Genomic DNA, 26,979 nt, shown 5'->3' with positions numbered 1-26,979 from the left:
GATCGTAAGGCAATTCTTCGTGATCTCCAGGTGACCACAACTGAACAGCAGGTTACATCTTTCCTAGGTCTAGCTAATTTCTTTCATCTCTGGATTCCTAACTTTGCAGCCCTAGCTCAACCCCTCTACAAGGCTGCTAAGGGTCCCCTATCAGAACCTCTGGACACTACTAGGTCCATACATGCCTCCTTTCAAAAATTAAAAGAGGCTCTCCTAAAAGCTCCAGCTCTTACCCTTCCTGATCCCACCCAGCCTTTCATCCTATACACTATTTGTCAGGGCCACAATGCTATAGGTGTACTAGAACACAAAAAGGGACCTTCTTTTCAAGCAATAGCTTACTTGTCAAAACAGTTAGATCACACAGTAAAAGGATGGGCTCCTTGTCCCTGAGCTCTTGCAGCTGCAGTCCTCCTGACACAGGAAGCTAAAAAGTTTACATTAGGACAATCTATTATAGTGCACTCACCTCATCATCTATGTGACCTTATCTCACATAAGGTGCTCCCTGCCCTAATGACCCCTTCTCACCTGTTGAAGGTACACTTAGCTCTCTCTCAAGACCCTTGCATCTCTATTACAACTAGTGGTCCTCTTGATATAGCCACCTTACCTCCCACCTCAGAGGGCCATCCTCACCATGACTGTATTGAGTTTTTACAGATGACTCCCACCCCTTTCCCTCACATCAGTAGCACACCTCTCTCCTTGGCCTTTGACACATGGTTCATAGATGGCCGTTCAACAAACACAGACAACCAAAAAAAGGGCAAGATACTCAATAGTTAACCAATCAAAAGTTATAGAGGCAAATCCACTGCCACCTGGGACCTCATCCCAGAGGGCAGAACTTATTGCCCTTACAAGGGCTCTTATACTAGCAAAAGGCAAGATTATAAATATATACACTGACTCAAAGTATACATTTAGTATTTACACTCTCATGCCTCTATCTGGCAAGAACGGGGTTTTATTACCACTCAGGGAACCCCCATCATTAGTGCTCCCCTTATCCTTAAACTTCTAGAGGCAGCCCAACTTCCAAAGCAGGCAGCAGTTATTCATTGCAGAGGGCACCAAAACTCTACAGATCCTATTGCTCAAGGCAATGCCTTTGCAGATTCACAAGCCAAGTTAGCTGCACAAGGTCCCTGCCCTTCTCATCTTCTCCTGTTAGTCCCACACAGTCTACCTCAGCCCAATTATTCACCAGAGAAGTTACAGCTACTTCATAAACCAGATTACACACAAAACACTCAGGGATGGATTTTTCAGGGATCTAAACTTGTTCTCCCACATCAACAGGTCTCAGACATCATCACTGACTTACACAACTGTTTTCATATAGGATTACAGGCCTTATACAAACTCTTAGCCTCAATAGTCACACACCCTTCTCTAAAAGCTATCATTCTTAAGATTACTCATACCTGTGATCTCTGTGCCAGGACCTCTCCTCAGGGACCCATGGGATCCCCTTCCTTTCCTATCCATCAGTTTTGGGGACACACCCCTGGTCAGGACTGGCAGATAGATTTTACACACATGCCCCACCACAAGACTCTCAAATATCTTCTCACCTTTGTTTGTACCTTTTCAGGATGGATATAAGCCTTTCCCACAACTAGAGAAACCACTGAGTTACCAAAATCATATTACAAGAAATCATTCCAAGGTTTGGTCTACCTGAGAGTATTCAGTCAGATTATGGTCCCGCCTTTATTTCTCAGATCACTCAACAGGTATCCTTGAGCTTACACATCACCTGGCACCTACACATCCCAAACCATCCATAATCCTCAGGAAAAGTAGAAAAGGCAAATGGCCTCATAAAGACACACCTTACAAAACTCATTTTAGAACTACACCAACCTTGGCCTCAACTTTTGCCCTTAGCCTTAGCCAAGCTCAGGGCACTTCCCTGGGCTCCTACTTTCTTAAGTCCTTTTGAACTTATGTACGGCAGGCCATTCTTACTCCACAATCCTCCTACTCCCCCAAATCTCCCTGCCCTGGCTGACTATGTCCCAGTCTTCTCCTTCCTCTGACACCTGTTGCAACAACATGCTGATCTCTGCCTTCCACAACCCTCTGGAGAGGCCAAACCAGATCCTCCCATATCCCCAGGAGATCTAATTTATCTCAAATGTTCTAAATCCACAGGACTACAACCAAGGTGGAGTGGCCCCTACCTGGTCTACTTGGCTACCCCTACAGCAGTCAAAGTTGCTGGACTCCCATCCTGATTTCACATCACTCACAGTTAACAGGCTAAGTCATGTTTTGTTATCCAATTTGGTTCCTAATCTCTTACGTTCTATTAATGATCATTTTTACAGCAGGACTCTTGACAGTCTTTCCTAGAGACTCCCACATCATGCGTAAGATCATCTTCATAATGTTCTATGTGATAACTGTCGTGGTTCTTTCTACCCTCAGCTGTCTGGTTAAACATGACATCCCTGAAAGCCTAAGCCCTTACCTTCCCTATACAGGTACAGCCATTGCCTCCCCTACTCCCCCTATTTAGGAGTTCAACTCCTAGACTGGAGACAAGTTTTACACACCTACCCTCTTAACTTTTATGCTTTCAGATGGGGGAGTAAGCACCTCTCATAATTTCACTCTTCTAACCTCACACTTATTTTTCAGAATTATACCTCACTGTGATAATGATCCTACCTCAACATCATCCTGATAGAATAACATACCTAATTCAAAGGCACCTTTCCCTCTACCTCACCTGGGTCCTTAAATGTGACAGTGCCATGTCTCCTCATAACCTCAGGTCTCTTTGTTTTTTCAGTCTGACATAGGTGCATTCACCAGCGAAGTTGTCCTGGCTAAAACACCTGGCATCAGCGTCTACCTGGGCATCAACCATCATCCTGTTGACTCCCCTAGGCTCCAGTACAGCGCCCCCTGCCAGCAGGAAGTAGTTAAAGAGAGAAATCTTTGCCCCTTTTCATAATAATCATAAGATGGGATAAAAAAGGGTTTTGGCCCAGATGAGACACTGTAGCCAGAAAAGACCTCAGCCGGAATCAGGGAGCTCCTGTCTCCCCTGCCCCTAGAGATTTACCTGTAACTCTATATCCTCCCACCCTTCAGAATCTGCCCCTGGCACCAAACGTGTGCAAATGAAATACCTGTGCATCTCTAATGGCCTTAGGGCACTGCCCTAAGCTTAGACTACTTATATCCCCCCACGCCACGTGTCTGCGAGAGAGATCTCCAGACTTCAGTGGCCAGGGTGCCAGTCATCTCTCTATTTCTCAGAATAAAGGCCACTTTTTGTTTTATACTTCTCATCTATTAGAAATACTTTTCATCTTTTGGAAATAATCCTATCAGTCAGGAGTTAGGTTCCATTTGTTATATGGTCACTAAATATAGTTAACTGAGTCTTTTTGGGATGCTCATAGCAATGGCAAGAGACTACATGAATTTTCATGAAGGAAATTAATGGGAGTCTGCCCTTCACTCTGACTCTTACTGGTGAATCTACACTTCTGCATATGGCAAACAATTTTTACTGATCCATTGCCCCTCAATATTTGAAATCTACTTGGGCCTTCTGATCTCCCATTTATAGCAAGCAACTAATAGGCCTGATCTTTTTGCCTCTAGCAGATGCAGATGAAGAACCTAACATGCCCTGAAGACAGTAAGAGAGATCACTGGTGGCCATTGATTAATTTGTAAATGACTCCTTCATTGTTTAAGGGGGGCTGATATCATCCATAAATGGAAATGGTTGCTTTCCTTATACTCTTGTGTGTCCTTGAATCTCTGATCTCATCATTGTCCACTCCTCACCTCTCAACATCTCAGAAAATAGTAGCTGCCACGTCTTGCCTAATCTTCACTCATTTTCCTATCTTCCATCTCTTTGCTTGGCTAAGGGGTTCCAGAGTACTTTCCTGCCTTTACCTTTGCTCACCTTTGGTTCACAGGACTCTTCAGGGCCTGGGCTGCCTATAGTCTAGCTCTACTTGTAAGGACTGAGGAGTGCCCTGTGGAGTTTTAGAAGACTCACACTCGGTCCATCCTTGTTCAAATCAGCCTCTGAATTATACCTTCACCTAAATCTGGTACTGGATCCTGACAACTTTTGAATTCTCCACTGGAGAACACAGGGCACATTTCAGGAATATTGGATGTATCTTTAGTACATCCAAAGATGCAACAGGGGAGGCTGTTACTATTCCCCTGTGATACTCATTTCCATACTTTAGGTCATTGAATCTTTTATAATGTTGCTTGAAAATGAGGGCCACTGACGCTGCTGTTTATGGAGATTGTAGCAGAAACTAAGAATGAATGTTCTGAAACCTTAATTAGAAAAGCATTAATTTACTGTTTTTTTTTTTTTCTTACCAAGTTATATATAGAGTCACCCTTTAGTACACAGTGGGCTTTGGCTTCAGGACACCATGTGAAGATTAAATCCTTGAAGCCTAAGTCTCTTACATAAAAATGGCATAGTATTTGCATATACCCTTCCTATAGTCCTTAAAACATCTCTAGTTTACTTATACTACAATGTACATATAAATGCAACATAAATGCTATGTAAATAGTTACACCATATTGTTTAGGGAGTTACAAAAAGAAAGAAAGTTCATGCATGTGCAGTCCAGATGTCATTTTTGTTTTGAAGATTTTCAATCCAGAGTTGGTTGAATTCATGGATGCAGAATCCATAGGTATGTAGGGCTGACTGTGTGCTAAATGTCTGTAATTTTGCATATCTATTTGTTGATTTATGTTAAAAGGAATTGCAATTTATTATAATTCCAAAAGGTGCAGGGCCACAAAAATTGTAGATTAAAAGGTTCTTTTCAGACAGTCTGAGAGACATCTAGATAGTGACAATCAGTTAAGATACATTCAACTAGGGCTTTTTATTCTAAAATTTGTGACCCTTTAGTGAATCATCCAAAAGTTCAGTATGATTGTCCAGGGATCCAGAAACATTAATGATATATTAAAGAAGATATCAGAGTCCATTGTACATGTTATTTAATGAACTGTCTTCTGGAATTATGCATACAAACATGTACTGGGGTTTGGTGTAAAATTTAATTTCTTAACAGAGTCATTTTCAAGACAATTTGAAAGTTTCAGCACCAAAACTGAGCTAATATTCTTAGGGGGCATTAATGAATATCTGGGGAACAAATTTACCTTTTTCATTTTGAGTTGTTGTTAAATTCAAGTAAATTATTTTATGGGTGCAATTATAACTGCAAATGTTTTTAATCAAGTTTTTCTGAAGACAGATTCCCATATGATCTCAGAGTTCATACCATTCTGGTGGTCACTGCTAACAGACTTAGCGCTCTGTGCAAGCAGAGAGAAATCTTTATGACAAACAGTATTGTACCTGTATTCACCAGCTATCTCTACATGGATGTCTAACTGTCATCTCGAGCTTACATGGACAAATCAGAACTTGAATATCAATCCAAATCCATTTTCGCAGCTGTAGCTCATCACCCAGCGAGGTGCACAGGTTCCCATTCTAGGGTTTGTCTTCAACCCCTCTCTCTTACTCTCTTCACATCTTATCTCAAGGAGATACAGGGAAGGAGAGAGAGACAGGAATAGTGATATTGTTTTATTTTAAATGAATATTAGCTTTTAAAAAGGTAGAAAAAATGATAGAAAAGCAATTTTTTTAGCCTCCAGTATGGTAATTGACTTGAGCAAAGATTACTAGTGGATGCTGAGTCACTGGGTAAAATGTAAAGAAACTGATATATTCTCACTGATTAAAGTTTTCACCAACAAACCACTTTCTACTACCACTGAAAAGATCCGGCTGTCAACATATTAACCAAATTTTCAGTATTACTAGCAAACAGATAGGATGACATTATATGCCTCTTGATAGAAAGCCATAAGGTATACATAATTATCATCATTTATGTAGTAAGATTCTATATATTGTTCAAACCAAAAACATTTATCTTCTGGATAACAAAGAAACAGAAACTTTTAGAACATGGTCAATTGTACCCAACAAATGGACTATTAAAAAAGACAAAGATACACTAATCTGCTAGCACAGTACACAGAGCTGACTATACTAGATTGGAAGCATAAGGATAAAGCAATTAAATCAAGAACACGAAACATTTAAATATGGACTTTTAAAAATCATTTTGGGAAAAATTAGATAATTTGAAGAATGTGTTATTTAGGTATGAAAGCTACATTCATTTCACAGAGTATTCCCACTTTTCAGTCACAGTTATTAAATATTTAGCAGTGTTGTGCTATAATATCTGTAAATTTATCTTTAAAGTTCAGGAGAAAAGTGTGTACAAATGTTGTGTGTGTGTGTGTATGCGTGTGTGATGGCGCACATATCTCAAAAGGTTAAACACTAGAGTTAACTGATGCATATGTGGTTTCTCATTGTGTTACTCTTTCAAATTTCCTTTATGTTTGGAAAACATTTTAATGTAAAGCAAAATGCAGAGAAAATGAATAATAAGTAGCTTCTTACCTGTTGCATTCTGTGCTCCTGCCAGCCTGGCTCTTATTAAACCATGCCTTTCCTTGAGGCGAAGAATCCGAACTTTTGGAAACTGAGACATATATTTGTCCAACTTATCTTTTAGGTAGTCTATAAGGATAAAAGAAGAAACATTTAAACTAACTAGGTCTGTCCTAGAAGTGCTTCCATAATGTGAAATTCCAAAAACTATTATATTGCTACAGTTCACTAAATTTTATTCCTTGGGCCATAATTTTATTACCTGAAATCCTTATCGTAGAAGTATTTCATCTAGACCCAATATTCCAAGCTCCCTGACTCCTTCAATCCTAGGGGACAGACTAAACAATGTGTGCAAATCAAAAAACTTGGAAAAGAAGCTGATACTACTGTAGCTGGTTAAGACCACTGTCATTTCTTGCTCTAACATCCTATCAGTCTGACAATTCTTATCTTTTTACATAGTCACAGAGCCATCCAGCTAAAAGACAATTTTTTTTTTGAGGGGAGGCTGTTTAAGGATATGTTTCTATAGCTTCCAGTAACCTCTAGATATAATCAAGCTATTAACAGCTCTCCCACGTAGAAATGGCTCCCAAGAATAGTTTGTGGCTTACTCTTCTATGAATTTTATGTTATATTTCTTGAAAAGGACCCTGAAAATTATATGAGTTTCAGGTCCCATCAGATGTGGATCTGTCTCTTGTAAAGAGATTTTTCTTCTGGGTTAGTAACTGTGTACTATTTCTGTTTATGCTTTCAAAGCCACATCTTAAAGTTTTCAGTTCATTTTCTCTGGTATTCCACTGGTTTTTGAACTCAGTGTGATTATGGTAGCAATTTTGAGGCTAAAGGAACCACTCAGATCACCATGGTCACAGCTGAAGGCTAAGCTGCTCTAGTAATGTCATCCATCTGTTATTTTCTAAAATTAAATGTAGTGGGTTACGTTTTGGGAACATGGAACATGGTCATCATTGGACCTGTAAGAACTCCTGTAGGTACAAGTTATTTGACAACCTAAGTAGTGAGATTCTTCATTGTAGTAAACAAAAATCAACCTAAAGATCATGATGGACTCTGATTCTGAACTTTGGTGAAATCATACTTCTCTGGTCTCCTTGGAAATTTGTCTTCTCGATACTTAATCAAACATACAATCTTCCTTGCTGTAGAGGAAGAAGTTATAAGGCTTCCATTTTGCTGCTCTCCTCAGAGCTTAAATCTAGTTATTATAGTTGGAAAAGCATTCTATAGATTGCGGAGCACTGACTTACTAGAATCCATGAAAAGGACTTGACTTATGGAATTGTAGGGAATATCTCTAGTCTCAGGTATATCAAAACTCCCATCTGCAAGGAGCTATCATTATGAAAATTACTCCTTCATGTCAAGAAAGTCACAGCCAAGTGGAAGCAGAAACAGCTAATGAGATAAGGTCATAGATGACTTTAATATCTCATAGATTGTTAGACCCGTGCCTCTAATTTTACAGGCAGCCGGGTTAGGCAGAGATATTATACGCAGTCAGACAGGGCCAGGTCCTCAAAGGAGACAGTGCGGAAGCCCAGATACCTTGTAACTATAGAGGAGACAGACACCTCCTGCTGTGGGCCAGGCCTCAAGACAAAAGATCAAACAAATGCACCTGCATCTAAGGACTGATATTCTAAACTGGTCTCTCTCACCCTGAGAAAGCCAGAAGTCACTGTCTCAACTCTCTATGCTGAGTCGCTGCACCTCAAGCATTTCTCGCTTTTTACATGACTTGTTTCTCCATTTGTCCAATTTTACCTGAGCAGTTAATCTAATTGGTTAACCATAGTTCTGTCCCACCATGTGCCCACCTTGTGAGTTCCCAGGTTTTCCTCACCTTGGACCTATCTCACCTTGTGGTTGTTCTCTGTAAAAGTCCCTAGAAAAGACAGAGTCTTTGACAACCCACGTGGGACCCATCTGTCTCTCTCTCAGACAGAAAGTTTTGTGTTTTTTTTTTACTCAATAAATATATTCTGCTCTTAACCTCCATTGTTCCTAAAATTCATTCTTCAATTTTAGAGAACACGAACTCATACTGGACATATAGTAGGTCAGGAGTTTCATTTCCCTGTATCACTAAGACTTCATTTTAAAATGTTTATGCTTCATCAAGTTAGCATATGTATATATTTTACCATAAGAACTACAATTGTCTTCTGACAAACTTTGACTCCTTAGGAGAAAGCCTGAGTGGTTTTCTCACCTTTGGTGCTGAAGTCATCCACTAGTAGGATCTCCTTGATGAGGTGCTGGGGAGAGCGATTGAGAACACTGTGAACAGACCTCAGAAGCGTGGACCACACCTCATCCACAAAGCACATGATGATGCTGGTGGTTGGAAGCTGATTGTGAACTAGCTGCTCTGCACACCTGGGCCGAAATGTAAGTAGAGCACAAGAGATGTGTCAGTGAGATCCACAACATGGTTTGAAAAGTCACAAAGTGTCATTGGGTTCACACACACTTTGTATCTACCGCTTGTCCTTGCTGCCTGCCTCTCTCTCCATCTCTCTCTCTCTCTATCTCATAATCAGAAATGGTGGTTGCTAAAAAGACTAACAGTGCTAGACAAAAGTACTTCCAGTGGAGACATAATATTGCAGCCTAAGGATTGGGGATTAACAGATGATCAGACTCTATTTCAGTCTGACCACCATGATTTCTCAGATCTTTAACACTTTCCTTAATTTTTCTGCACCTCAGTTCTTCATCTAGCATATCAAGTGTGGCTCATTCAGAAGGTCTAGTATAGTTTTGACTCAGGAATTTATTCTATAGTAGCTGTTTTTGTCCTTATTAAATTAGCAGAAGAAAGTATTCTAATTATTTAGTATTACTAAGTAATTCATGGTTGCCCTCATAACTTGTTACTGACATGTACCAAAAGAGACACCCTTTCTTTTACTCTGTATCATAGATGGGCCGAGCTATTAAATGCTCTCCAGCTCCCTGTCCTCCTGGAGGCTCCTTATTGAGACCGTGCTGCACAGGACCACAGCTGAAGTCATTTTGCTGACAGAGAAATGAGAGCAAAGCTAAGTGAGAGTCAGAACTCAGGTGGGTTGGAATTGGTCTTAGGTTTTTCTGTGCTCTGCAGTTCATACCACCTCATAGTGAGCATTCTTCTGTGTTGTGCTGGTAATACTGTCCCCAAGGCAGCAGCCAGTGGAACCTCACAAAGAGTATGCCCCCCTGTCCCGCTAACACAGCATAGTAAAAAGACTAAGCATTCTATCTTATTTTGATATAAACCCCAAATCACTGACAGCTTACAAATGACTAATCACTGTTGTGCTTTGTTCTGATTAATTGTTTTGCTTTATTTAATATTCTGTTTTGGTTGGTTTTATAGTGTTCTGTTTTTCATTTGATTTTGCTATTCCTGATTGAATGGACAGCTATTGTAAAGACAACAAGGTATACTATGGTACCTATTACTGTTGTCCTGGTATCCTGCTCTGAAGTTCTGTACCAATTTCACTGCCTTATCTATTTCATGATTATGCTGCTAATAAATACAGTCCAGTCTGGCTCCAAAAGTAGCCACTCAGGAATTCTTAAATCCACAAGAAATAAACAAAAACAGCTGATAGTGCATGTGGCCTCGGTGTGAGCTGATGCTTCTGTCAAATAACATGGCATATTTTGTTTACTCAACAATTAAGACATAGGTAAGAGTTAAAAGCATAGTGAAACAAATCACATATGCATGGCATTTCAGTACAGTTGGCAAAGTACTGTTGTGTACATCAATTAATTCAATATTCATAACAATTACTTGAAAGACACAGTATCATACAGCAATTTTGATTTTACTTTAACCATCCCAACAAATTCTTCAGCAATTCTCCTCTTAATTAATGACATTGTTACCCACCTTGTTACAGCAATGAAGATGCCATTCTAGACTTCGTCTTCTTTTTGATGCTAAATAAAATCAATCTATCACTTTCTGTGCCTTGTATTGTTAGCACACATCTCAACTCCAGCGTTCCACTTTCATGTCACCACCTATAATTGAGAGGTTACCTCTTTGCCCAGGATTATCATTACAGCTTCTTGGTCGGGCTCTATTTTTACTCTTTGCAATATTTACCCCATTCCACTGCTTAAAATCTTCTAGTCAGTTGTGACCACGAAGATCTGTTAACTTGCCTGGATTAAGGAATGTCCAAGGTATTAACAAAGCACAGTTCTGAGTGTGTCTGGGTGGGTCATGGAGCATGACCTTGGTCACTAAATATTTTCCTGGACACTTTCCTGTCTGGTACTGTTCCCCTCCTCTGTTTCCTGGTCACTATGAACTTAGAGGCTTTGTTGTACCACATCCTTCAGCTGTGAAGTTCCTGCTTCAGAGCCAGGTAACTATGGACTGAATCCTTTGAAATTCTGAGCCAAAATAAACCTCTCCTCCTTATGGTATGGATGTCAGCTAACTTGTCCCAGCAGTAGGAAAGCCAACTGCAATCTCTCCTGAGTGAACCCCCCAAAAAGTCGAATACTTTATTACATCCTTGAATTCCCCTGCCCACCCATTTTTCAACTGGCTGTCATTTCACTAGCTACCTATACTCTCTACCTCATCTTTTGTGGTTTTCTTAATCTTTAACATTTTTATAACTTTGCCATACCTTCACTGCTGGCTTCCTTTTCTATTTAGATATTAATTTAAATATTGTCACCATAAAGAGGCTTTCTTTGTCTACTTTATTAAAATTTAGTTGTTTTTATATTATTGTCCACTATGGTCACTTACATTTCTTTCACAACATTCATTTATAAATTTTATTTTCTTGTTTTCTGAATTCAGAAGTTTGTGAGTATAGGTCAAATTTGCCTTTTATTCCCCAATAATACCACAAGATTTGCAGAGAGTTGTAAATGATAAATATTTGATAAGTACATATTCCATAAATGGAAAAATGTATACAGATAGAATACAGCTTAAATTTAAAACTTTCGTAGTGAAAGGAGAGATATTTCCCTGTGAGACAGGAACACAAAAAGTGGTAATATACACAGCTAAAGTTACGTGTAGGGAATAACATGCTAAAACAGTTACGGCTCAGACTGGGGGAAGGTTCTTTGTGAATGTGACAGTACAGGGGTTGAGGGGAATGGAGAATATAGAAAAAATCAGTATGGTGGTTGGAAAGTGCTACTCGGTTACACATGAAAAGATCTCTGAGGGGACAGTGAACACTTTTCTGACGTTGAAGATGCCAATTTTTTAAAGAATACAAATGTATATGTTCCACTAGTGCTGGAAATCTGGGAATAGGAGGAGATAAAGCAAATATTGGATTAATACAAAAGAGGTCATTAGGGTGATGAGGTACAAGGAGAAGGCTGCTAAAGGGTTTGGCAGGTAAAGTGGTTAAATGTTCCATCACAAACCCGGATGGGGCAAAGTGAAGTAAGTCTAAGGAATAAAAGACAGGAGCAAATGTAGCAAAAGTTACTTCCTGTGACTTCATGTCTCTAATTTTTTAACACAAATTAATGAGAAATGCACATTTCACACTTAAATATTCTTTCAACATTTGGTGCTGAAAAAACAAATCCATTCTAAAAAGCAAAGGTCAGTTACATGCATTCTGCATGAACCAACAAGACTAGCTATAACATTCTGAGCATGCTTTATGTTTAAAATTGGGTTGGCTTTAGAAATATTCTAGGAGGAAATCAAATACATTGGGTAGAGTTAATCCAGTGGGTCCATACAGATAACTCTTTATATTGTGAATCAGAAGCATTTTGGTCTGTCTTAGAAAGAAGTTCTGAAAAGTATAATGTTAGTCAGTCTGGAATTGAGGTGGGAAAATCTCTTACATATTTGAGAGATTCAGGCAAGACACCTCCAATCACCAGATATCTGATCCTCCATCCCCATTCATGGTTCCTTAATTTCACCATTAGAAACCTGTATGAGCAGATCATATCAGGGAGGATTCTACAAGACATGGCTATCCCAGACAGTAAGCAGTTTCTGGGTCAATTATTGACAAATACGTATTTTAGGTGTGTTTAAAGAATCACATGAAAGAAAAGAAAAAAGAAAGAATCATATTGAAGGGAACATGATAATACTATAGCTCATGCTAGTGCCTGGTAAAAAGCAGTCTTAACAGACAGCAAAGAGGGACACTAACAGAATGCCAGAGATTTCACACACAAAGTTTCAGAGAGTGTCTTGATTTGGGTGACTGAGATGTCAGGCCATGGTAATAGTTACAAGAGGCTGATTTCCTGCATTACCAAATAGGTCAAACATATTTCTAGGTACCTAAAGAAACTAATGTAAGTGTTTTGTTCATAGGCACAATGGGTCAGATCAGAAAGGATTCTATTACTATTAACTTTTGCATCAAACATTTGTACTAACAGTCGTCTCATTTCATCTAGTTTCCATGGTCAGTCCACTTACTGGAAATGAGTGGGGGCTCTGGCCTGGTTAATTTGACCATCCTGTACATAACTATTATAGGACAGAAAGCTCTGGAATTGAGAAAGGTGATGAGGAATTAAGTTTTGAGCCTTTTTGGGCACTTATTGGCCTCTTGGCCTTGAATGAGACCCTTAACTTTCCAAAGTGTCAGTCTCTTCATTTTTGGGATGAATATTTTAATGGTTGCATCACAGAATGGCTATGAAGATTTGACAAGATAATGGATATAAAATACTTTGTACACTTCATGGTGAAAGTGCATGTGACAACCTATAGCCACCCACAATGCAAATGCACACATTTTGACTGTGCACACTGCCCTTTTCCGAGGCATTTCTTTAATCTGAATCTAAGTGCTCAGCCTTTTATCAAGAGACTCAGAAAGGGATGTTTCACCCTTGCAGCTGCTGTGTGCTGAATGCTCAGCCACTAACCTGATTTGAATGTAGCCTATGAAATAAAGGTTTCAAATCAGTAGATTGAGGGAATGATAACATTCTTTTATATCTATGAATTTTTCATTTTATTCCAACACAGTCAAAATGTACTATGTGGGTCAAGTCTCAGTCTTCACAGTTTTGAACAGAAGGTCGGGAGCATATTTTCTCAACTTCTATTTGCAATTCAACTACAGCCTTGTCAGGAATCTTCAGGGGCTTTCACTCCCCAAGCTCTGGTATCTTCCAGAGCATCAGGGGCATGGAGCATCCAACTGAGGAGCTCTGCCTGGAATTCCAGCCTTTCCTCGAGACTTTAGAACTATTAGGCTTTTTCCTTTCACTGATAAGAGGGTATAGTAATATGAGACATCTGCTTTTGTGTTTTGATCTTTCTAGGGTGAACTCTCCCTGACACTCAGTCTAAGTCACCTTGCTACTGAGAACTTTAAGTCAAACCCATTTCCTCCACTCCAAAGGTCTTAGCCAGCTGGTGCTGTGGGTACTGCGGCAAGCATGTGAATGACAGGACTCAAGCTTAAAAATATAAACTAGCACCATCCATGTTCACTACTTACCAATAGTCTATTTTGAGAAGGGTGGACTGGTGAGGGGAGCTGGAGGGCAGGAGTGGTGTGATGTGATAGGAATAGTTCTGGGTGAGGATGAGTGCTGCTTCCTTGCTGTGTATGACTGTGGGTGAATCATAACCATTTTCTTGACATAAGGAACTAGGTTTGTTACTTTTGAATCTTCATACGTATTAGCGTTCTGATTTTCTATGCAACATTAGGATGAATTTACCCTTGAGCACCTCTGATTTATGTGTAAGGAAGAGAGTTATTTAAATTTTAGCCAAAGTCAAATGATTATAAGGAAACGAAGGAGAAGTTGTAGCCTTTGGAAAGAGCACTAGAGTTAGAGGTTGGGAACTTTTCTTTTGAACCTCAGTTCTGCTATTGGGTTGCTGTTCTTTTGCAACCTCACTATTTTAATTTATAAAATCTACGGGAGAGAATCTCTTTCACAGTGTTGCTGGAGGACTGGACATCACACACACATGTGCGCGTGCACACACACACACACACACAACACACACAGTCTACATAGATAGACACATATCATTGCCAGGAAAATAAATATGCTTTTCATGTGAGTCACCACAGTGAAAGGGGCCCTCTTTTCACGCAGAAGGCGCGGGCAAGTCAGTAAGAATTGATTACCATGAAGCACAAGTAACTTAGAGGGCAAGGACAGAACCAGGCAGACAAGAGATACTATCACTGAGTGAAGAAAAATCAAAACACCAAAGGCTGGGAACCAGCCCTGTCACTTGTGTGCTGTGAATCCTCCGGAAAGTTACTTTGCTTTCTGTCTGTTTTTCTCCCTTCACTTGTTTAATACTATGCATGAAAGATGAACGATCTGGGGTCTGTGCCTGGTGTACCTGCTTGTGGTAGGCAGTGAGCAAAACTACATGAATGAAATGAACTGCCACCACCCGGATCATGCGTAACCTGAAGCACAGCTTTGTCTGTCTCCAGAGTCTCTCTAGGTAAAGCTATCTGGAGAAACTGTTTCTGGAATAAAGTAAGAATGCAAATAGGAAAGGTCTTCATAAATATGTACTTGGTTCCTGCTTCTCACCTGTATCTAACCTCCAACATTTTAAAAGCAGGACCAACTTCGAAGGTATTTGAACTTGGCATACTATGAATGTTTCCAGGAAACTCTAGAAAACTCCTTGTGTTTTTGACAACAAACAGAGCTTTTAATCATTGCTATTTTCTGTGAATTTTTGACCTTTGAGTAAAAAAGGTTATTCTCTTCTTGAGTAACTTATGTTCGGAGTGAATCAGGCAGAAGGGCCCAACAGAAAGTTATTTTCCAGGACAAGAGGACCCAGGGAAATATTGCAACAGGAATCTGATAAAATTAGGCTCATAGTTAAATTTGGCCCTGGGTAGATAAGTGAAAAAGCTGTGTAAATAGGTTCAAAGTCCAACATTTATTACTCTCTCCCAAGAATAATTCTAGATCTTTAGCAGTATTTAGGTAATTGAGCAATTTGCATTTGCTTTATGTTTTTTAGTTCACCTTATTTAGGCAGTGTTTAACCATTTTCTTTTCCCAAATGAGTAGCAGAATTTTTTATATCACTTCTCTCATCCTTGTTGTTATTAGTCTAGTTAGAGAGACAATGTGATAAAAGTATCTATCATTTGGTCATATGTAATCTCTATCATGTTATGGTCTTTCTTGCACAGATTTTCCTTTTTATTTCTTGTTTTCCTACATGTCTTTTCAGTGAAACAGAACAAGAACCTTAAGGTGCTCATAAGTGCATGTGTTTGCTTGCGTATGTAGATATACATGCACACACAAAATGTACCATCGCACTGTAAGTGAAAGCAGGATACAACCCTCTTAAGTCCATTCTGTGAGATTTTTTTCCTTGCTTCTGATTGTTTTTCTCAGGAAGATTTTATGGTTGCTTCAGTCAATTTTAAATACTATTTGCTGATATTAATTGTTCACTATTAGTTACATTAATTGAAAGTATCCCATGTAAAATAAAAACCGAATTTCATTTGACTTTAAATTTCCTTTTCTCCCAACTCAATAAACTTTTAGAAGACTGAAGTATGGAGGAAGAGGTAAATGCTGTTTATTTTTTCTCTTCTAGTTCTTTGGCCTCTTCTTTTCCTCCTCCAGTAACTCATTAGTTCTGGTTTTTGGCCTTAGTAGGGTTAAATTAAAGTTCCCGAGAACTTTCCTTTCCTTTCAGTAATTTAGGCTGGTTGTGGCAGCCCCCAGCACTATCTTCTGCTTTCCTGTGTGCCAAAAGAAAACTGTCCTTAGCTGTGCAGAAAGAACTAAATTATGAGTTGCAGCTTCTAGATCTATTGAGAGGAAGGGCCTGTTTTAATCGCCTTGCTGACGGGCTTGCTGGAGTTACACAGGAAAAGCAAGGCATTAAACCAGGTAATCAAGCAACATTATGTCCAACTAATGCACAATTCTTACAGTCTTTTAAAAACTAAATGCTGGTAGCAAACATTCCTTTGAGTCATTTTTCTCTAAATTGAGATTTAGGAAGTACACTCTTAAATTCATTTTTGAAGTTCCATCTTAATGGTAGCTGCAGGCCAAAAGACAGACTTTTCCAAGTAGGACTGCCTGGTATTTTTAGTAGATAAGACTGTATTTCAGCAGATTTTTTTTGTGTGTAGCTGTATGTGTAGTTGGTGAAACTGAACTTCAATAATTAGGGATTAGCTTTCCATATAAAAGATTAAATATGGGATTTAAAATGATTGTCCAAAAAGCATTTAAATTTAAGCGTATTTTACAGGCAAACATTCTAGGCAAAGATGAGATTATATTTTACTTACTGACATAAAATATTCTTTTAAATAAAGAGATTTCCCTCCCTTGGATAGCAAACATTAATATTAAAAGCCAGAACTAAAGAGATCTTTCACTTAAAGTCAAAACATTACAATTAACAATGGAAACAATGGAAAAATATGAATTAAGAAATACAATGGATCAATCAATAGATCACAGTATTCAACAGGATATATTTACTTCAAACCACTTACTGATAGATTCCATAATTTCAAAATGGAAAACCAGGAAGTAATTATGCATTTTAGACTTATTGCAATGTTCATTTTAATCGCTATCTATTACTTATTCTTTTAAAGTAGGGACAACTTTCAAAAACCATTTCAGGCAAACAAACACTTTAAATCCCTGCTATATACACTTGTATCTTGAAAGGATATAGCACTATTCTCAGTGCTAAGTGATGTGAAATACAGTTAAAAGTAGTTTCCCAAAAAAGCTTATAATATCACTGATTAGGAAACATGGATGCTCAAGGCAGTAGTTAGTGCAGCTTCAGTTTGAAGGAGGCTTCACACTTCAAGCCTACTGGGATTCAGAGGTCATAGCCATGCCATGGTCCAGCTGGAGGTAGGCTATCATTGGATTAAGAGCAATGCTGGATTAGCATGTGTGGGAGAAAATGGCGAGAGCCATGCAAAGGGGTACAGGCAGGCTGTGGAAGAGAGCAGCGAATAAAAACTTGAGGGGAGGATAATGAGCATGAGGTGCAGAAAACCGTCATGAGTGTCAAGAAACTGGCGCTCCTGTGCCTCTTGCCAGAATTCCACAGCAAGGGAGCCAGGCATGGAGCTTGGGAAGGGTAAGGGGAGCAAGGCTGACTTCGGAAGGGAAGAAGGAAGTCACCTACTTTTTGAAAAGGCCATGAAATTGCATCACAGTATTTTAGAAATGATTTTGGGGACTTAAGTGGGAAAGGAGAGAAAAGAAGGTCTGTAAGAGCCTGATTCTAGAACTAAAGGGAAGCTGTCCTAGTACCTCTGCTTATCTCCTCCAATTAATGCTAGTCTTGTCCTAGAATATCAGTTAATTCATCCATAAGAAGTTATTAACTAGTAACTAGTTATTATCTTTACTGAAGGGGATTGAATTTAAATGAATATAACAGATCTATGTTTTTAAATCTTTTTTGTCAATCTATATTCAATGAACAGTTTCAATACTGTGTTAAGTTATAATACTGGGTGGCAGATATGAGGGGAATACAAAGGGTAGGAAGGGAGAGATTTCTCACACTTGCAAAATCATGATAATTAAAGGTTGCTGTAGGCTGTCACTAGAGCTAATGTTAGGACCAATCCATCCTCCTGTGCTTTTATAGATCTGTGTCTTGATGGCTGTGTTAGCCCTAAACACACACACACACACACACACACACACACACACACACACACACACACACACTTTCTTATAGTATGACAGTTTTCTCCTTATGCTGCCTTTTAAAATCTGTTATCTTTAAAAATTTTATTCTATGTATTCTTGTAAGGCATCTTAAGTACTTTTTGAGTGAGACTTCAAACCAATAAAATCAAAGAAAGAAAAAGAAAAAAAAACTCCAGATCTTTCTTGTTTGATGGACATGTTTTTAGTTTATATTTCCTTCTGATCTTTACCTATCAAATACATAATTTAAATGTATTTATTATCAGAATGTTTGGGTAAAAGAAAACAATGTTTTATCCTCTTTCAAGAAAGAATGGCACTGGCACGACAGGACTATTAACCCTTTGGGGAGCCCCACGTCTAGGCTCTCTGTGGCCAGCCTGGCCCCTCCTCCCTGGGGGTGGAGCAAAGCAGCCGGCAGGGGCAGGGGTGAGGAAGCACCTTTATTTAGCAAAGGTGGGTTGTGTGAGAAGAGGGAGGGGCGCTCTGACTGGCCACCTCCAGAACAGGCAGTTTTGCTGACTTGGACAAACCCCTTTGGAGATGGAGACTGACTATAACTTATCTAGGCTGCAAGGCTTCAGTTCCACAGACCAAATTATAAAACCTAACATGCACAGGATCCATGACTGTATAACTCACATGAATGATAACATCACTGCAGCTTGCTTCTGTCCTCACACATGGCTCTTTCTCCAGTTTGGAGCTGGAACCCCTGCTCCTGTGCTGGGTGGGATTCTTTCCCAGACCCCAGAGCAGTCTGCCTGGCTGCATTTTAAAACATAGTCACTTAAAGGATTGTTGCATTCCCTTGCATTTTTGTTTAAAAGGGTGCATGAAGTCCTGTGAAATATAGGATTTCAGATTAACTCAGGGCCAATATTATTTTTAAGATCATTCTTGAGGGATAAAACAAGAGGAGGGAGAGAGTGAAGCATAATTTTGAAAGTGGACTTTTAAGCACTTCTCTTCAATTACTAGTTCTATGATCACAGACATAGATCCTCACTTTCCCTGTCAGTGGATATTTTGTGTTGTCATCAAGGCTGTATCACCAAGGTGAGTAATCTGTACAGTGCATGATTTAAACAGGAAGTCTCTGGCCAACAGCTATTTGTCAGTAGCTAAGAGATTGAAAATGGCTTCATTATAGCTGACTTCCTAATGAAGTGGCTCCTTTTACCAATGAATACAGCTTAGGCAATCTTGTTTGGCTCAGGGAAGTGAAAAATCAAAGTATACTTGAGCTGAATGATCAGTTAATGAGTAGTGAACATATGGTTACAATGTATACTCACTTAGGAGTGGGCCAAAGGAAAAAAAAGCTAGAAACCAAACCATATTTACATCAGATCAAGCTCTGTGATTTGATTGACGCCTGATGATGCAATTATAGGAATTCAGTTGTTCAAAGACAGCTTTAGCACTGGACTACTTTAAATATAATGTAACTTTTGAATACCTTGGACAATTACTTTGAAACATGATGCCTGCCACCTCATTTCTCTGTGGAGCTCATCTATGGGTGTACAGACTCACTGTAAATGTCTTACTCTGCAAATGTAAGTGACTTTTTCTGGGTAGTGTAGGGGTTGAACACAGAGCCTTGCATGTGCTAGGCAAGCATTCTGCCTCAAAGGGAAAGAAATGGAACTCGAATTAATAAGGATTAAAGCCAGAAAAAGGAACTATAGAAACAGGGCTGCAGAGATAAGTATATATGGAGAAAAAGCAGTGCATGTGTTCATGTCAGAATTTTCTTTGGTGGATGGTAGAATATTTGGATAGGATCTAATGATTAATACTACTTTAACTCTTTACCTGGTCAAAATTCACACAAACTTAGTTCAAAATAAATCTTTGCTATGTGAAAGTCAAAGTACTTGAAACCTAGGAAAGAGAAGAAAAATGGGTCTTACCCGGCAGGTCTTGTGTCTTCAATGGCTCTATCCACTGGGATCAGATCACTAAGGTAGACATTGAAGTTTCCTTCTTTCCATCTTTTTTGTGCCTCCTTTTCCTTTCCAGGGGGAACAATGACAGGACGTCCAAACTGACCTGGAGCTTTGGGGTCCCTTGGGGAAAGTGTCACATCTATTTTTAACACCTGGTGCATTCCATGGTCTTCAGGTACAAGGACTTTTGCATGACTTTGTTTGTGCTCTGCAGGCTGGGCCTTGGCAGTGAGATTGATTCCTGCTGGCCTAAGCCCTTCATCTATTTCATTTCTGGTACGAGACACTATTGCTTTCTGTAAAACAGGTGAGGGGAAAGATGCTTTACTTCTAATCCTGGAAATTTGTTTTCCTTGACTTTTATCCACTATTTCAGGAAGTATAGTTTTGATTTTAGAGTTGGAAGTCTTTTTGGTGTCTGTTTTTAGCTCCTCCTCCTTGGTTATAATCACAACATGGCTTTCGGAGAAATTGAGTTGCTCCTTAAGAGTACCAACATCCTCTGGCAAGCCTCTCAGCTGCGTTTTGTTCATAGACAGCTTCCTTAAGCCTTTTGAGTCAGTGATGAGTTTGAAAAAAGGAAGACCCTTATGGACTTTGTGTTTCTTTGCATGCAATTCTTTGTTCTGAGTCTCAGTTTTATTTGAGGCTGTGGCTTCCACTGAGTTTGGCACGGGTGGGTTGGCAGGATGTGTCCTCTTATTTGCTACTGCCTGAGACTGCTGCTTTGTTTTGTTAGTTCTAAGATCAATGGTCACAGTGATGTCCCCCTCAGCTACTTGTTTTGATGTGTCACTGCTGAGACTATGAGTCTTCAGGATCTCTTGCTTTGTACTGACAGTCTCTGTGTATCCTGAGGTGTTGACCAGTGCAGCTCTTCTTGCTGCTATGAATGGACTTTTCTGAGCCCCCTGCACTGTTGTTTGCCGTGGTGTCATCTGGAAAGAGAAGGCTTTTGATTTGCTGCCTTTCACCTCTGCCTTCTGCTTGGTCAGAGTCCCAGTGGGAGTCTGCCGATGTCCAGGATGCCACAAAGGTAAAACTTTGCCTTTCATCAGGGTGTTTTGCATCTTTCTTTCCTTCTGAGCTTGATCCAAATCATCCCCCATCTCAAGCACACTGTCCTCAATCTTTCTAAAGTTCTCTTTCCCCCACACCCTCTTCCCAAGTCCTCCTGGGGAAGGCCTCATCTTTCTGATGCTGCTGGAAAGGATCTTCTCTTGGTCTGCTTGAACTCTGAATCCTATCTGCTCCCTCCGTACAATGTCTTCCCTGAGGAGCCGAGTGTTGATCTCACTGAATGAGAGGCGGAGAGCTGCCATGTCAAAGAGCAGCCAGATGACAGAAGCTGCAAATATAAATGCCAGGACTCGCCCACTTCCTCGGAAAAACTTTCGGATCTTGTTCATGGTACAAAGACTTCCTTTGCAGCCTGCCCTCCCTTCGAACCTGCTTACCTGAACGAAGACAGGGTTCAAGCAGTAGCAGCAGCAACAGCAGCAGCCGCAGAGTTGCCAGAAAGCACCCCCTGCCCTGAACACAGTGGGGAAACCGCAGTCAGTCCAAGGGGGAAGCTCGGCTCCTGCTGCCTGTCAGTCCCTGCCTGCGTGGCATTGCACAGCAGAGCATCTGTGCTTGCTCGCCTGGCCCGGCTAAACCCTGGTAAACAGCAGACTTAAGTCACACTGGAATCAGTAGATTGCAACACACAGGACAGATCACCATGTCATTGGCCCTGTCTCTAGGTGCCCACGTCCACCTTCCTAGGAGCCCAAGAAAAGGTGGGGGCCGGGCTGGGGCTGCAGTTCTCTCCTCCCAGTTCTCAGCTGTGCTGTAACTCAACACCACGTCTCATAAGGAAAACATTTCAAGACATTACCCAGAAAACTTCATTCAGCCCTCACCTCCTGTGTTATATGAAAGTGTGTGTTTTAAGGGCAATTAAACAGTAAGCAAACTATCTAAATCGGAGGGTATGTGTTCCTGGTTTTAATCTCCACCTACCCTAGTCTTGCTCATTAACCCTCTGGCACCCAGGTGCTCAAGTGCTTCCCTGAGCAATGGCTCCATGGCCTTAATGTTTTAGCTTTAAGTGGTTAATAGTTTAAAACTGGCATCTGGAATACCAAAATATTCCTTATTATTTTGAGATTATTCTTTTTTCACTAGTCCATCTATTTTTATTGTTTGATTTAATAAACACAAGTTAAAGTTATCATATTACATGAAAGTTTCTCGATACTTTGCTACAGTTTGAATGCAATGGTATTAGGATGTGGAGCTTTCAGGAGCTAATTTGATTGTGAGGATGAAGCCATCTAGAATGGGTTTGGTGCCCTTGTAAAAGACATCCCAGACAAGAGCTTTGCCCCTTTGGTCAGGTGAGGGAACAGTAAGAAGGCACTTTTTGAGAGCCAGGAAATAGGCCCTTACTTCCTTGCCTCCAGGACTGTGACAGATTAGTTTACATTGGTTGTATATCACTCAGTGTATGGTATTTTATTAAAGGAACTTGAGTGGATTACGACACACTGTCAGTGTTAGCACTTAACCTTGTAGTGGACCAGTAATAAACCAAGGATTATACCAGGACTTGGACTAGAATCTAAATGAACCTGGTGAACTGATAGGACAGTGGTTCTCGCATAGGATTTACCTTGGAATCCATTGGAAGAAGTCCTTCCACACTCTAATTGACAGATAAGGTGGGGGTAGAAAAGATAGTAGATCTGGTATTATATTTTTTAAAAGCTTTCCATGATTTTGTAATGTATAGCCAAGTTGGGAAATACCAGTTTAGAATAAAATATGTCTATACCTATCTGTCTACTTTAGAAAGAAATACATATTTTTGGTTCAAAAGAAATATTTTATATGTATTGGTTTTTAAATATTGTTCGTGTGATATTAATTTTTTTCAGAAATACTCAAACAACAGGTAACTCTTTACTGTGCAGATATTATCAGAAAAGTTTGGCATTTGAACCAGTAGAATAAGTAAGGCAGATTTTTCCTCACCCAATTTGTTGAGAATCCCAACAGGACAAAGGAAAAGGAAGAGGCAGGTTCACTCTCTGTGTTCTATAATGGAATACATGTTCTTTCTCTTACGTGGGCTTCAGAACTTCAGTTTCTCTGGACTTTGAAACTTAAACAAATGGCCCTGAAACAGCCCTCAGACTGAGAATTGTACCATTGACTTTTCTGGTTCTGAGGCTTTTGGACTTGGATTGAGCCATGCTGTCAACTTTCCTGATTTTGCATCTCGTAGGCAATATTGTGTGAATCTTCTCAGCCTCTATCACTATGTGAGTCAGTTCTCCTAATTCATCTGTCTCTTCATCCATCTGTCTGTCTATTAGTTTAGTCATCATATTTGTTCTGTTACCTGGAGGATCCTGACTAAAATGGCCCACAATTTCAGTGACATTCCTCCTCACTCAGAGAAAAATTTAACAGTAACTACTCTTCCTCAGAACAACTGAACTGAATTCACATTTTCATATTGTCAGTTATAACAGTAGAGGGTAAGATATGCTGCTCAGGAGTACCATTTTTGAGTTACCCTGATAGATCTTCAGTTACCCTGACATTTATTTGGGAGCATCAGGCATAAAAATCTTTGAAGTAAGCTTAGGTTCCCAAATACTTGGAAGGGGAAGGCAATGCACTTTTGCATTCCCTTCTACATTTGACCTTTAGGACTGTAGTCTGACCCAAGGGAGGGAACCCAGATAAATGCATCTATAATGACACAATTATCTGACCCCCTGATTCTCCTCTCTGCCCAGTGGCTCCTCTTCTTACTTGGAATATCCACAAGGTGGGGGCACTGGGAGCTCAGCTCTTTGCTCTAAGCATACCTGCCTCTATTCATCTCACATTCTAATACCTGCTGGGAATGTTTTGCGGCTCAAGCCCCAAATCGGGTATTGAGAAACACTGAGTAAAATGAAATAAGACATAGTCCTTGATCTTGAAAACCACATAGCTTGTTAGTGAACACAGGCACATAGGGACTTACTGTGTATTATAATACGCAATGTGTCAGTTGAGAGAAATTATATTCTATATTCTATGGGATATATTTGGTAAGTGTTGATGATTTCTAAAGAAACTATCTATTGAATTGAAGTAAAATTAGGAACATAATTATCTGTGCTTATATTGTGGTCTAGAAAGAAATATTACTTATTTGTGAAAATCAGATGAGTTAACAAAAGCATAGAGGTGAAGATAGAACATAGTAGCTTAGGGGAAGCATAAGTTTTGAGAAGCAAAGGCGTGTGTGTGTGTGTGTGTGTGTGTGTGGCTGTGTGTGTGTGTGTGTGTGTTGGTATACACAGTATGGCTTAAGCATGTTCTTTCTATTATTTGACTTAATATTTCTCATGTGAAAGACAAAATTTGTAATTCTTATTTTGTAGTAAAGAAACTAAAGCTTTGAGAATTGTAAGACTTGGATCCTAAAAACATAACTGTATGGTGTTATAGTCAATGTGCTAAACTATTGCACAATGTTGTTTTTTTTTTTAAATTTTAAAAAGACTAAACAAAAACAAAGCAAAGCAAAACAGAACAGAACAAAACAGATCAGAGTAAAACAACGCAAAAAACCACAGGACTTCAAGACAAGACAACTGGAAATTAGCAGTGGCTACCATAATATCTTGTTTTCTTTGAAATAGTTTTCCATACCTTCACACACAATAAGTTATACAAAACAAAATAGTATAAAAGCAATCAAACAAAAGAATGAGAGTCTTACAGGTCTTCAAAACCAGACAATAGGAAATCAATAATGGCTACCATACTGTCTCTTGTTTTCTTCAAAATAGCTGTCCATACTTTCATACATATTGAAATGAAATGATTAAAAACAAACTAAAACCAATCAAAACCAAGAATAAAAGCATTATTAGATTTCAAAACAAAATGACAAGAAATCAGTAATGACTACCATGATGTTTTGTTTTCTTCAATGTAGTTGTTCGGAGCATCACAAATAATAAAATTAATTCATGTACAGTTCTTTACCTGAAATTATAGGCATATATATCTATACATGTACATCTATCCTTTTTGTATTATAGGGAAAAATAAAACAAAGCACAAAAATTTGCAAGAGAAATAAGAAGCAAGAGCATACAGATAACTATAACAAAAAGCCCGACAATAACAATATAGGCTTTCAGAAACAATATAGGCTATATAAGTAATTTTGTTGTTTTATATCGTTATCTTTAAAAGTCTTACTCAAATGACCAGATATAGCTGTGTAATATTGATGTAATCCTATGGATGTTAACTGTTTTGTTCCAAGAATGAACAGAATTAGTCATACAGTCATCTTAGAATCCTAAGTGTACATATAAAAAATTATATATTTTTCTTCTCTCTTCCTTGTGTTCTTTTCCCTGAGTTATTTTTTTTCTTTGAGCAGTTTCTTACCTTTCACAATATTTATTGAAGATTTTACATCTTATTTACTCTTTCAGTTTCTTATACTCGGGAGACAATATGGTATTTATACATGTGAGTTTGATTTACTTCAGTTACGAGTATGGCCTCAAGTTGCATCCATTTACCTATAAAAGCTTCAATGTGATCTTTCTTTATTGCTGAGTACTACTCCATTGTATAAAAATACCACATTTTTTTATCCATTTCTCAGTTGATGGGCATCTGGGTTGTTTCCAAGATTTAGCTATTAAAAATTATGCTGTTATAAACAAAGATGAATACATATTACCATGGTATTGTACAATATTATTTTGTGAGCTTATAAGTTATTTAATATGGGGGAAATAAAAGAAAATAATTTCTGAAGATCAAAGAAAGTGATTTAAATTTTTTTATATTGAGTTTGTTCTATAAATAATAGCCATTGCCATTAATACCACTAATGCTTTGCTGTGCTAGGCTATGGAGGTGTATGCGGCAACTAACATAAAAACTCTTCCCAAAAACCGAACAGAAGTCAGATAAGTAATGTGATTCTGACACTGGAGCAAAATGATTTTGTTGGTTTTTCATTTTATTCTTGACATTTATATTTCCTTTTATGATAAAGTTAAGCAATGATAACTGGTCACTGAGAACTCACTACATGCCCAAAACATGAAGTAGATAGCATTAACTTTGCTTTTAATGACCTGAAAATTTCAGTCAGTAGAACATCATCACCATAAAAGAGCATAATTATTTGCAGTTCACATTCCAAAATACAGGGAGAAAATTTTAATATCATGCTTTGTTTGAATTATATAGCTGCTTTAAACACAAAAATGGAATGCTTTGTAAATATTTCACTCTACAAGATTCAAGCCTTGTCCAACCACATCTCAGTATTAAAGGGAATAGCAATTGGAATTACTTAAATTTTTGTGAGAAGAATCAACACTTGTTATGTCCTTAATATGCTTGATAGCTTTGAAACACTCTTTGAAATATATCCTTACTCTTCCATATACTTTTGATATAAAAACAGCAGGTTTCTTTCTCTCTCTCTGGCTTGTCTTTACTAACCAAAACACAAACTATTTGAAATTGGAAAGTAAAACATTAGGGAAATGAGAGTATTTTCCTAGTTACCATGAGTGAAAATAAATTCTGACTTAGTACTCATTCTGTCTGACGTGTAATTCAGAGATATTAGGGCTACTAAAAAGAGAAAAAGCAACATTAACCAAGTCCCCTGATACATGAGGAGTGGCTTGACGGTCAGATCTGTTCTGCAATACTGATTTGACCACCCTCATAGCTGTACCACCAAAGATACATCATACTTGAAAG

The 26,979-nt window shown here is 38.9% G+C and overlaps 1 protein-coding gene across 1 annotated transcript in view; it reads right to left on the bottom strand.

Annotated features, from left to right (window-relative positions):
- Galnt5 (polypeptide N-acetylgalactosaminyltransferase 5) overlaps positions 1–22,049 on the bottom strand; it is a 50,515-nt gene extending 28,466 nt beyond the window's left edge. Inside the window, exons 1-3 of the mRNA XM_003478576.3 lie at positions 20,149–22,049; positions 8,751–8,917; positions 6,518–6,637 (exon numbers count right to left, since the gene is read on the bottom strand). Coding sequence (XP_003478624.2) covers positions 6,518–6,637; positions 8,751–8,917; positions 20,149–21,593 — 1,732 coding nt within the window. The 5' untranslated portion in view covers positions 21,594–22,049. The remainder of the gene's footprint in view (positions 1–6,517; positions 6,638–8,750; positions 8,918–20,148) is intronic.
- Positions 22,050–26,979: the final 4,930 nt, after the last annotated feature.

The sequence above is a fragment of the Cavia porcellus genome, unplaced genomic scaffold (assembly GCF_034190915.1).
Source record: "Cavia porcellus strain 051 isolate PalLab524CR breed Dunkin Hartley unplaced genomic scaffold, mCavPor4.1 scaffold_12, whole genome shotgun sequence".
Classification (NCBI taxonomy): Eukaryota; Metazoa; Chordata; class Mammalia; order Rodentia; family Caviidae; genus Cavia; species Cavia porcellus.
Note: the sequence above shows the minus strand (reverse complement) of the source record. Positions and strands in the feature narration are given on the sequence as shown.